At 37.9% G+C, this 13,385-nt stretch overlaps 1 protein-coding gene across 5 annotated transcripts in view; it reads left to right on the forward strand.

The window, feature by feature from the left end:
• The first annotated feature begins 245 nt into the window (after nucleotides 1–245).
• pcgf1 (polycomb group ring finger 1) overlaps nucleotides 246–13,385 on the forward strand; it is a 61,908-nt gene continuing 48,768 nt past the window's right edge. Inside the window, exons 1-9 of one of the 5 annotated variants that reach the window (XM_042493390.2) lie at nucleotides 246–385; nucleotides 1,924–2,029; nucleotides 2,186–2,338; nucleotides 2,553–2,624; nucleotides 3,885–3,990; nucleotides 4,151–4,193; nucleotides 7,763–7,849; nucleotides 9,868–9,948; nucleotides 10,297–10,480. In XM_042493390.2, the coding sequence (XP_042349324.1) occupies nucleotides 299–385; nucleotides 1,924–2,029; nucleotides 2,186–2,338; nucleotides 2,553–2,624; nucleotides 3,885–3,990; nucleotides 4,151–4,193; nucleotides 7,763–7,849; nucleotides 9,868–9,948; nucleotides 10,297–10,347 (786 nt within the window). In that variant the 5' untranslated portion in view covers nucleotides 246–298 and the 3' untranslated portion in view covers nucleotides 10,348–10,480. Of the gene's footprint in view, nucleotides 386–1,923; nucleotides 2,030–2,185; nucleotides 2,339–2,552; nucleotides 2,625–3,884; nucleotides 3,991–4,150; nucleotides 4,194–7,762; nucleotides 7,850–9,867; nucleotides 9,949–10,296; nucleotides 10,481–13,385 lie in introns of those variants that run through there. The other 4 variants (XM_042493392.2, XM_042493391.2, XM_088080787.1 and 1 more) reach the window with 4 other exon arrangements.

Genomic DNA, 13,385 nt, shown 5'->3' on the forward strand with positions numbered 1-13,385 from the left:
TTGATTTTGGGTGAGTATCATGGGTGTGAATGATTTTCACTGTTTGAGTTGTTTGAAAAGGCAATTTTCTGAAAAGGAAATAAAGTTTTTTTTAATCTTGAATTAAATCATTGAGTGTGAACATTTTTTGATTTATTATTTTAACTTTTTTGCTTTATACGACGGCTTTTTACTCGTCTTTATATTTATATTATTTATTTATTTTTCTTTTTTTTTCTTATTTATATTTTACCCGCCTCCTCCAGCTTGCACAATAAGCCACTTCCGGTTTACCCGGAAGAAAGCATAATTCCCAAAGATGGCGGAGCAAGGTCCGATGGCCATAGCGATGCGGCTACGAAATCAGCTACAGTCCGTCTACAAACTGGACCCGCTGAGGAACGAGGTGAGTGGGCATGTTGCTCGAGCTCGGCCGCGCTTGGGTACAAACGCACGGGGAGTCAAACTGCAGCGGAGCCGAGTTAAAGGCGCACATTAGCGGGAGATCGTTGTCGTCTCCGCGGCGTGATGGAGAGAGGAGAGCGGAGCCGAGGCGCTGCGAAGGAAGGCGTGTGTGAGCATGCGTGGACGGTGGGAGTCCACCCGTGTTGTTCTGCCTCAACAGCGGAGCAACGTGCCGAAATATCACCAAGTTACTGTTATTTCGCTCATTTTAGGACGAAAATTCAGCTGTTTTCATCAGTTTGACTTGAAGTTTACTTGTAGTTCAGGCGGTGCGCGAGCGAAGCGGGACGGTAACGGCCGCTGCGCTCCGCGGGGTCTCCTCTCTCCGCCGAGTGAACGGTGAAGTAACGGCTGTTTGTTTGTGTTTCACGGGGACACAACGTTTTTATCACAGTGGAAACGGTTTATTTAGTGTCGTTGTATCTGCTGTTGGTGTGTTGCGTTAGTCCAAAGAGTCCAAACATCACGTTTTAAACCACTTTTCTGTCACACGTTCCTCTCCGGTCCGTTCACATGTAGCTTTGGTTTGACATGATAACGTTAATTTACTGGCTATCTAATCCAAAAATGTCTCATAATTCAACGTTTATTCTCTTCGTTACGCACAGAGGTCAAAGGTCAGGGTCAGTTGCCTTGTCCAGGGTTAAAATTTGGCAGATACATGACTAACATTGCAACCTCAAAAGCGGACTCTTATTGACATCAGTAATGATGTGCATTTTGGGAATTAAATGTTGCACTAGAGCAGTGGTTCTGAACTGGTCCAGTCATGGGGAATAAATATAGGCTCCCTAAAGCAAGAACATATAGGTAAATATATAATTTTGTTTCATGTGCAACCATCGTAATTAACTTGCACAAAATGACTGTGATCATTCCCCTTATTGACACCTTTAGATTACCTTCATTGATAATTTTACTTTTACTGTTGATTGGGATTGCTTTTAATCAAATTTGGTTGTGTGCTGCTCTGATGTCCTATGTTCCTGTTTATTGTGTTATTTAATTGTTTTGTACTGCCAACGGCAGATCAAATTTTCCCTTGAGGGAAAATAAAAGTTTTGAACTGAACTGAACTAGGGTACAGATTTCTCCTTAGTCATTAGCTCAAGGTTTAACTTAACACAAATAACCACATGGTCAATTTTATTCACAAAATGTGAACAACGCATTGGCTCAAAACACAAAGAAATAAAACATATTGCAGGAATAAACAAAAACTGCACTTAAAAAAAACTGATGTAAATTCACTGTACTTCGAAATAAAGTGTTTTTTGCAAACTACAAACCAAACACTGGCTCTAGATAAGGCCATTTGCACTTTTGCATCAGCCTCAGAAGTTCTACATGCTTGCCACGTGAAAGAAGTTTCTGTTCTGCAACCTCCCCACTAGATCCCACTAAATCCTACAAACTAGACCTTTAAACCAAACTTTTAAACTTTAAAAATATGCGTAAGACCTGTTTATGTCTTGACAGGAGGAGGTGAAGTTGAAGATCAAGGACCTGAACGAACACATCGTCTGCTACCTTTGTGCAGGTTACTTCATCGATGCCACAACTATTACAGAGTGTTTGCACACATGTGAGTTGACACAGAGATGAACAAACATCAGTCTGTTTACATTTTATGAACTTTTTAACTCTTTCTGCTATTTCGCAAAATATAGACGTTAAACTGGATAAAGTCATTTGAATGAAAATTACCTGTATTTTCTTTCTCTTTCTCTCTGCTTTACAGTCTGTAAAAGTTGTATTGTGAAATACCTGCAAACGAGCAAGTACTGTCCCATGTGCAACATCAAAATCCATGAAACGCAGCCTTTACTCAACCTCAAACTGGACCGAGTGATGCAGGACATTGTCTACAAACTGGTGCCTGGACTACAAGAAAGTACGTAAAGAAACAGTGCTGTGTGTATCGGTGTTACGAATAGTGTGACCTGAAGTATAGGTTCATATGAGGGTCAATATTTAGAGTTTTGCACCTGTGAAATCTAAAATAATATTTGTAGTAATCCTAATAATAATAATAATACATACTGTAATTAAATGTTGCTTTATTGGCAGTATAAAATTGTCTAATATCCACATTCATGTTTGAACAGGTGAAGACAAAAGAATAAAGGAATTTTATCAGTCACGGGGGTTAGAGAGAGTCATCCAACCAGCTGGAGACGGTAAGTCTTCAATGTAGTCACGTCTCGGTCTGGGATTAATGATGTTTGGTGCTGTGGTGTTTCTGTACCACAATTCTCAGGGGTCACATGACCGTGAGCCAAAGTGGCAGCACTGTGACATCATTCAGCTTCAACTTTCTTTAAGTTTTTTTATAAGCTCAAAATGACCATTTATCAACACATTTAGAAAATATGAAGAGCATCTCTATGACAATATGTTGTGTTAATGTCGTGCAACACATGCAGTTAAACACGGCATGTACAATACAGAGGCAACAAAACACACCACGGATACGTAAAAGCTGTCATGAAGCAGCTGTAGATGAAATCACTGTTTGGTTTGGTCAGTTGGCGAGAAAGTATAACACTGCTGTTTGCATTTGTCAAGTGACCTTTTTCATAGAAGACTTTTTTGCCATGTCACAGTTTGTCCAACACAGGTGTAAATAATGAAATTAATTAATGGCTGTATTCCATTTAGTTGCTTTGGTTGTAGGATCCTTGTATCCGGTATGCTTGCTCACAGTCTCTCACTGGAGCATTTGAGTAAAACAGATCCACTGTTAACATTATTAGTTACACACTTGCTTTTCCCATTACAACACGTCAGAATGTGTGGCATGGGACAGGCATATGAAACAGGTCTTTGTCTTCGGTATGTTATTGCTGATGTATGAAAAAACCTGGAAAAGTCATGGAAATTCACAGTTAAGTTTTCTAGGCCTGGAAAAATCATTGAAAGTTTTTTTTAAAAAGTATGTAATTTGTGTTTGCTGTTTGTAATTAAAATTGTTACAGCAATCTTTCGTGGATAACCTTCCACATAATGGCAAATTTATTTCCTGTAGCTGTTGACGTAACATAGCTCTGTGACGACGTGTAACGTTTGTTTACCATCACATACGTTTCTCCATTTTTTTCCCCTTGTGTTCCTCTTAATCTCCATGAACGCCAGTTAGCTGAAATTATGTTTGAATAGAGTAGATGGTCATGTGATGTGCGTTTTGTTAGAATGGACATAGATTATTTCTGAAATGGTGCTAAAACGTGCAGATTTTGAAACTTTACATGAAAACGTGTTGTTCAGGCGTGTGGCCCCGAACTGCATCTGCATCTGGCCTGGTTTTCAGCTAGTTTGTGTTTCGTTACATGGACCACATCGTTACCACTTGTGACCACCACATTTATCACCACTGAACAAGTGGTGATAAATGTGTACTTCAATTTGTCCTTTTAAAACCGTTTTCTTCTTCTCAATAGATGCCGTTCCCGACGCTACAGGTTTACCGTACACAAGCTTCGACCATTCAAAAGCCCACTTCTACAGATATGATGAGCAGGTTTCGCTGTGTTTAGAAAGGTTAAGGTAAGTCTTGTGCCTCTGGTGGATGCGTCTAAAAGTGTTTATTATGTATTTTTCATGTCATATAATCCCTGTGAAATATGACTGACTTTAAATTTTTTAAAAAATCTAAGTGTGTTAAACTTTCAAGTCCAAGTTGTGGGTTCTGTTTTTGTCTTTACAGTTCATCGCTTGCAGGAAAAGATAAAACGAAACTTACACTCCAGGTAAGCCATGTACGCCAATGTATTGTCATTTTTTTATATTTCAGTACAGTCTGTGTACTTAGTGAAATTGTCGAGCTGGTTATGGATGCTTTGAAAGCGACTCGGCTCACAGGTTTGCACAACCGTGCAAAACATGTCTCCAGGGGCACATTTTTGAAGCCTGAACAAGTAATTTTCTACCCTTAACTGCTAAGCAAATACATGGCACAATGACATCTGCAGCAACAGCAGAATTCAGCACTCAGAGCTGGTTACTCTGGCTGCCTCAAACGCTCACAGAGACGGGGATAAGTGGGACAAGTATACACCAGCGAGGCATATAATCAGTCTTAATTTCCCAACCAAACCGCTAATTTCTCGGTAATTGAGGATTTTATAATTGTTTGAGAAAGTGTTTTGGCGGGTTTTTTGGACCAGTAACTTGAGGCTAGAAGGCCAAGATGTTGACTCAGTGTTTGTGGTGATTAGTGCTGACTTGTAAGACTTTGATGGCAGGTTTTAAAAATGTTATTAATCCAAACAACAGTGTATTTATCTCTAAGAAATGCCTTATAGTCTTTGTTTTAAATGCTCATAAGACACCAAACAAATGAAATTTATGGAGGTGTCTAAACAAATGTTTTGTTTTTTTTACTTTTGTGGCAAAGTCACCAAATGGGGCATTAAAGAACAATAAAAGCGGATATAAAAATGTTGTATAAATTAAATTTGAACATAAAGAAAGAGCTAATTATGAAAGTGATCCCGACAGTTTAATCAGCGAAGGACATTTTCACAGAGTATTTTATGGCTGCGCGAGTGTTCAGTCCTACAGTGTTTCCTTGTGCCTATTCATACAAATCCACATCATGGCAATTTAAATGTGGTTGTTTGAAACACAGCTTGTTAAGCAATTTCAAACCCACTTAACTGAAAAAAGTGCCTACCTTGTCAGTTGTTACTGGGCTTTTCCCTCTGTGGCTGGATCCTCTTGACAGGCCCATTTGTCGAGTGACAAGTGTGTGTGTGTGTGTGTGTGTGTGTGTGTGTGTGTGCGTGTGCGTGCGCGTGCGTGCGTGCGTGTAAGAGAAGTGGGATTATATAATGCCCAGATTGGACTGATTCAAAACTTAAATAAAGATAACTGGGGGAGCTTTTTAACTTAAACACAAAGAATTGCACGGTGCTTATTATCCACACTGCCGAGATCGTCACACACGCTGCAAAAGCTCAATCAGCCAGCAGAGGGCGCACTTGTTTAACTCATGCCCCTGTGGTCCCTTGAATCTCTTATTCAGTCATTGGCTTAAATCAGGATTTCAGATTTTATTTGATTAAATGTGTTTTCACTAAAGCCTCTCGACAGGGTAGAGCATCAGTCTATGTTTCTTTAGGAGACATCTTTTAGATGTCTAGTTTTAGATGTATACACCTATGTAGATATTTTTATAAACAGATTATATTTCTCAATGTTTTGGCCTTTTGTACACATGCAAACAGAGTTTGAGGTCACTTAAAACATTTTTTTACATCTTCTAGGTGCAGATTTTGTTGAAATTCATGTTGAAATTTAAAACTGAGCATTTTGGTAACAATGACATCCTCGATTTGCTGTGCCCTGTAAGATTGTAACAGTTTAAGAATGCAACTGTATTATAATCATCTCAGAAAATATTGCTGTGTCACGGTATCACTGTATTACGAAATTATTATCACTATATATTCAAATGACCCTAAAAGTAAGGGAAACAGAAGGACCTTTATTAGACAAACAGGCATTTTTAACGATGATTACAAATTTAACTTAATACATTTTTTTTATAGTTTATTCATTTATTTATAGCCTATATATCAAAGTGTGTGTGAAAACCTCCCAGTTTAAAACCACTAAAATAAAGCTTGGATGCAACTTTTTTCTGATACCGTAGAGAAATGCACATGGTATGATAATAATCAATTTTCATGGTACACCTTGAAACTGGTATATTGCTAATGCCCTGTTGCTTTGTGTAATGAGCATACAGCAAAAATTTTATGGACAGTGTTGGAGTAACTTACCAGTCTGTTCAGGTTTTGCTGTTTTCGCTGTGCTGCCTTGGACTCATGACTATTTTACACTTAACCTTAGTTTTGCTGCACCACTTCATGGGCAAACAGGCGTCTGTTGCACACAGTGATATCTGGTCCACCTCCACATCTGCTGCTTTAAGTCCACTGGAAACGGCAGTTTGGGATTTTTCAGTTGAACCAGAAGATGGTTGGACAATTTCACGAGTGGGATGTTGTCAGTGTGAAGTGGAAGTAAAACCTCTGCATGTCCAGAGCATCACTCATGTTTGAGTAAGCTTGTTCATTCCTATATTAAAGGGGAAACTGTAATGAGGAGATCTCTTTTGCTTTGAAAGAGTTAGGCTGTACGTCTAATGCCGGCAAGCGTTTGGAGTCGTTTTTGCATTCTAGTGCGGGCAGAGATCTATTGTATAACAAAGGTCACGTGGACAGAGAGAGGGAAATATCTTTTTGTTTAAATATCTGTGTACATGTTGACAGGGTCTTAGTGAAGCGATTTGGTGACTGCTGCAAGCGTCATCAGCGTCATCATCCACCCGTGTCCTCTTTGACCACTGTGTGAAATGAAAATGATGTTAATTGTTGTGTCTAGTGTTACCTGATGGAATGGGATCATGCATTCATTGGTTCCATTCCTGGCTCTTGATATATGCGCTTGTGTTTCACTCTATCCTCTCTGTGAACTTATAAAACCACGTTAGCTGGCAACACCTGAACTGAATTTGACTCTTAACCTTTGTTACGTGCTTTTCTCTCTCGCCTGCACGTCCAATCACGATCCTTTTTTTTTTTACTGAGGTGGACATTCAGTCAAATAAATCATTTCTGCCTCTGCTTTTAAAGAAATGCTGTCTCGCATTGCATTCAGGTGAAAAAAGGAAGTTAAGCTCGAAGGGTTAAGGGTGTGTAACAAGTCAGTTGGGATCAGAAAACGTCCAGCGGTAAGCTGGTTTTGTCTTCACTGTAAATCTAATTGTAACAGGAGTATGCTACACCCTATTTATATGCTGTCACCTTGTTAAGAGATTATGTTTCTTGTGTGCTGGAAATGTTTGTTTGTCACAGCACTGTGTGTTACAGTTTGAAACTTTGAATAGACATAAAGATGCTAAAATTAAAAACAGCAGTCCAGAGTCAGCAGTCTGAACAAGCAAAACTAAAGAGACATTTATAACTGACAAGCTTTTTAAGTACCCGAAGGGCAAAAAAAAAAAAAAGTCGGTCTACTTTCTGGCAAGAAGTTACTTCTGCAACAGGTGGTACCGCGAACATGAACTGCAAACATGTACAATGAGTGATTTGTTACATTTTAAATACTGAAGTAAATCAAGAGTCTTAACTTGCTTTACGAACACTAAAATCTCCCAAACTGCTCTGTGTTGGTCACGAGTTGGAGTCATAAACACAAATGTACTGCTGCTCATTTTTTGGATTAACCCTCTTGATTTCAGCCTGTCACTGACTTATCATATTGCTCATGAGAAGCTTTACAATGTGTCTGTTTGACCTTGTCTCCGCAGCAGAAGTTTGTTCGCTGTTCTGTCCGAGCGGAGGTGAGACACCTACGGAAAGTGCTGTGTCATCGACTAAACGTGGAAAAACATCAGGTCAGTCAATATAATCTTCACTAATATAATAGAAGAACACATTTTGGTACACATGGCATTACTTAAAAGATTAGTCAATATCTATTTGGCTGATGATGAGGAGGACCAATGTGTAAAGTAGCTATTGAGCCGCATTATCTGCTCTCTTTAAAAGATAAACATCGACTAATTTTATGGAATTCAAAAATCAAATTTCCAATAAATAATATTTTGCTAGTATACAGGTAAACATACTATTACTTATAAACTGTGGCTAAATCATTTGAATGCTGGGAACAGCGCATTGTTGCTGAAAATTTCCAGCTAAGAATGGGCTTGTGACATTCAAAGTTTCTTTGTCCCCTCTTGGTTGGTTAGCAAATGTTTGGTAATCATTTCACTTGTATCTTAATAACTAATGGCACTGTACTAATAGTACCCAGTTTTCAGCAGTGTCAGAAAATCAGTTTGCCAATTTTCTGCATGACAACATTGCACACTGAGTCCAGTGCGAATTATCGCTTTTGCTGCGCTCCATTTCTGTGTTTCAAGTTCATCCGTTAGTGTCCATGTCTCCACATAACAAAACTATATCTTAAAAGAGGGTGTCTGAGTGACTAACGTTAGCTGCACAATACCAGAAACCTCAAATTCGGTTTTATCGCTAGGTGTTGTAGCTAGCCCTCTTTCATCACCAACATATATAACGTTGGTCGTGCATATAAGCTACCTAACCTTCTTCACTGTATCCCAACTAAAGCAGAAATCGAACAATAAGACGTTCTCCTATTTTAGTAACAACCTAGCCATGACCTGCGGGTATGAAATCAGTTGGAACAAAGGATTTTATTTGTCAAACATCAATTTCTGCAAATGTAAATACACTGAATGTTCCAAAAGGGATGTGCAGGTATTCAAAAAAAGATATAAGAAAAGATATAGATATATCAGAGCAAATTTTTCAGAAGAAATGCTTTTAACCTGCAGGTAGCTATAGCAACATAACTTATCCTCGTTGCTACATAACCAACTGATTTACTGTTGAAATTTAACGGACCATAAATGAAACTGACAACACAAACTCTTAAAAATGTGACAATTTTGAGTGCAGCCTACCTTTTGGTAATTGGTACAGTATTGAAAAAGAATGCAAGCGTATGTAGAATTTCACTTGCGTCATCCTTTTTTTTTTTTTATTTTCCTGTTAGCACCTTTTTTGTAAATTATATTCATGACATTAAAACAATACACACAAGATTCATTATTATACCAACACATCACAAACCATCAACATGCCTCAAACAGATGCCACAAAAAAAACACAGCAAAACAAAAAGACCGTAAAGAAGTGATTAGGGTGATGACTGCGTTTTTTATTTGCTTTGTTCTTTAGTAATAGCGTCTTTGTCTCGCACACATCTTCTTTCCTTCTCAGCTGTCTGTCATACTATTTTCATATAATTGCATTTAAAAAAATGTTTTCAAGTTCCATCAAAATACATCTGTTCATCAAAAAACCCTTTGTTTTTATTCCTGTAAAGGTCGTTGTAACTGATATTAATAATAACTGCGAACGACTTTTTATCTGAGAAGGTTATCGTGCTGTGATAATCATACTGTTGTAACTTGGCTGCGGAACATACGCCGAGTCAATATTGTTGTGAAATATTTCTTAGAACTGGCTTGTCTTAAAAATGTGGTGCAGTTTACAAAATCACCACAATAAAGAAGTGCAGAAACATGGCTCTTAAAGTCTGTCCATTTCCACATTTCCTTTGACTTGCTGTCAGTGTGGGTGCTCCATCCAAAAACACTGTTTTTCATGACTGCGATTTGCCACGAATATATTTTGTCTTGATGACATTTCTGATGTTGCCGTCATGAACTCAAAGTGTGTTTTTTTGTTGTGTTTGTTTGTTTTTAAATTATTTCTGCTTCCTCGTGGCATGTTTTACCGGCAGCAAAGAGTTTCCTCGTATAAAAGCGTCGCAGATGTTCCTTTCGGATCCTTCACATCTGTTTGTGTGGTCTCCCTATAGGTCCAGATGTTGTTCAATAACGAGTCTCTGCCCGATCACATGACCATGAAACGGTTATGGCTCTCACACTGGTTTGGCAAGGTACGGTACAGCTACTGTTAACTAGTGCCAAAAATACATTCCTTCATGCATGGACTCATCTTCTTAGTGCTTTAGTCCACTGAGGATGTGCAGTAGTGAATAGAAATCTTTAATAATACCTTTAAAAAACTAATAAATCATTGTATTCCACTGTAATATATAATTTGACATCATTGCAAACTACATTAAACATTTAGCATCCAGTGCACTGCATGTTATAAAATTTTGGATCTGACACATTGTAAAAAATAATTACTTTATGTATTTAGAAAATGATAATAGTTATGTGCATGTCACTTTAAATAATTTCAATTTGGCATGAAATACTTAATATTTATTCTCCCCTAGGCCCAACCGTTAGTTCTTCACTACACCATCAAGGACAAAAGGACCAGATAGGACATGCTTTCACTCTGAGGACAGCTGTACATATTTTGTACCATACATATTCTATTTTAATAGTGTTTGTGTACATATACTTATTTTCCTTGTTTTGTATTTTTGAAAAATAAATTTTAAATGGGAAAAATAATAGTTTGCATTACTTGCCTGCACTACAGTATATTTTTGGAGTTTGCCGTTTGCTTCCCTTTGAACAGATTAACAAAATTGAAATATCTTTATACTTACTTTTGAATTTTGATACCTCGAATGTTTCTGATACTAAGGATATTTTACATGCATAAAAATTATAAGTTATTGGTTTGGTAATAACTTTTTTGCTATATCATTCTGTCACAAATTGGGATTAATAATTCAACAGCTTTCTTTGCAAAGCGAACCTCCAGCCGAGTTTTGGGGACAGATGTTGCTAATCTAATTTTACACATATAATTGTGTGTTGTGTTTTTAGGGCAAACCAGCACGTTGGAATCAAATAGAGATGATTGTATTGGTAATATTGTTTGAAAAAAAGTATATAACTTGGACTAAGGAAAATTGTAAATTATCTTCATCCCGCAGTTTTTATATATATATTATAAGAAGCATACAAGTTATGCTCCAACATGATATCATGATCTTGCATGCACTTTTGCAAATGTAAAAATTCAAGCAACTAGATTACTGATCTCAAGCAAGATATTTGTTTGTGCTGTTACATCGGTTGCTTTTTTGTTGACCTCAAGTTTGTTGTGTTTTAACTTTGGATTTCAGCTGATATGATCTTAGTTTTCATCAGCGATTGTGAAAGAAAGTGAAAATAATCTTGTCAATCTGCAGCAGCCCTTCTGGCAGCAGTTAAAATCCTGACTTTGTTTGGAGAGGTCTTTTCGGGTCTGGACAGTACACTGCATTTTCCCTCATTCTTCTTTACAAATCTGCTCAAGCTCAGTCAGGTTTCACCGGGACTGTGAGCGAACAGTAATTTTAAAGTCCTGCCACAAATTTTGGACTCTGACTTGGCCAGTCATTGTTATTTTGAAGCCATTCCTGTCTAAGTTTGGCTTTATGTTTGAGGTGATTGTCGTACGGAAAAATAAATCTCCAATGTTGCAGTTCTTTAGAAGAGTGCAGCGGGTTTTCCTGTAGGAATTTTGTTTTTCTGCACTGATTTTGTTTTGTACATTCCCAGGCCTTCTGGGCCCGGATGCAGAGAAGTACCACCACAAGACATTTTGCTATGAAGTAGTTTGTGGTGATGGTGCGGCGTTTTGACCACACCAAACGTATTGTTTAATATGGTAGCCAAAAAGGTCACTTTGCCTCAGATTTTAGAATCTTCTTCTGCGGTGTTTCAGTCTCCTGCCTGCCTTCTGGCAAACACTGTCATGGCTCTCAGCCATAAAGTGCAACTGGTGAATCTTCTCAGCAGTAGTTTTATGTGTCTCTTATCCGTGTAACGCATAGCTCCGTCGGTGTCCAGATCTCTCGGTGGCCTCCCTCACCACCAGAGCTCCTCTCTCACACACTCTCAGCCTGCTTGAGGCAGATTTACAGCTGTGCCATGTTCTCTCCATATTTACAGTACCGTTGATCTCAGTGTAATCCCACTGATATTCAGTGCCTTGGAAATTGTCTTGTATCTCCTCCCTGCACTGTAGTTTTCAGAAAATGTGTCCCAGATTTGATTGTACTGCTGATTAGATGCAGGTGCATTTAAGATTACTTACACACAGGTGATCTTGATCCGACTTATTGTACAAACTGTACAACTGAATATTTAGATATATGTCAAAGCAAAGTGGGAAAATACTTACGCAATCATTTGTTTTATATTTTTACATATTTAAATCTTTTTTTTCCTTCTTGGAACAAAAAGGACCCTTTTAAAGAAATTCTGTGAAATCGTATCTTTCCAAAACTTATCAAAATTACATGGAAGGTCAACTTATAGCTTTTTATTAGATTTATGATCACGTTATGGTTTTTCTTTAATTTTTTGGCATTAGGGGAACTAAAGCAATTTGTCATTTCCAAAAACACTGAAATCTGACAAGTTGATCTTTCTAAAATAAAAATCTACGAAATTGTTTGCCTTTAAAAAGGTAAGTAAACATAACTCTGCCTTAAGTTGTTTACTTTATAAGTGCACATAGCTATTAGTCTTCAGTTGTGTTTATATAGTTATGTTTACTTACATTTCAAGGCAATTGGTTTCCTAGATTTTTAAAAATAAGACCAGCTTGTCAGATTTTACCTTTAAATTTAGGGACCTGTGAAAGACATATTAAGAAAAGGAATGGCAGAAATCGCTGGACTTTGCGTCCAGAGTAAGGGCCAAGCTTCAAAAAAATTAAAACCTACATTTCCAATAATGGAACGCAATAGCATCAGACCCCAAATGTTCGATCAATTTCCACCTTTCAAACTCCACAGCTCCCACCAGCCACAGAAGACATTTAACAGCAGTTATCACTGGCGCTGTAGTAGGGGAGAACAGGGTTGATTGTCACATTCATCACATCTCTCTTCCTAGAGGACCACAAAAAAATGTTCATACTATAATTTTTAGGAGTGGGGTCAGAGGTCACCAACAGGGGCATTTCAGGAGTAAGATTTTTACATTTAGTCCGGCTACATTCATAGCTCGATTAGGTCATTTAATTGGACTCTTCTGTCCTTGTCTCAGTATACAAGCACCGCGGGAAAATCGATTTATGATGGAAGTATGGCCGACTCCTCCATGGCAGGTGGAGCTATGCTCTCTTTCAGTTAGTTGCAATAAACCGTTATTATTTACAGTCTATGATATAAACCGCATTACAATCACAACTGTTAATTTACAACAACAGCCAGGGTACGTACATACAATCACACGCGTTGAGCAAACTCTGCTTTTACTGATTCGTTTTAAGCCACCTAAAAATGCAACATCAGTTTAAGTGTAGCATGTTACAGTTAGAATATTTTCACTGCTTTACCTTACCCTAAGACAGCCCTTACTGATGAGGATTTGAATCCGTCGTATCAAAAACTCCACTGAGAAAAAGTCCTTT

The sequence above is a fragment of the Plectropomus leopardus genome, chromosome 8 (genome assembly GCF_026936395.1).
Source record: "Plectropomus leopardus strain MGB_pleo_1.0 chromosome 8, ASM2693639v1, whole genome shotgun sequence".
NCBI lineage: Eukaryota > Metazoa > Chordata > Actinopteri > Perciformes > Serranidae > Plectropomus > Plectropomus leopardus.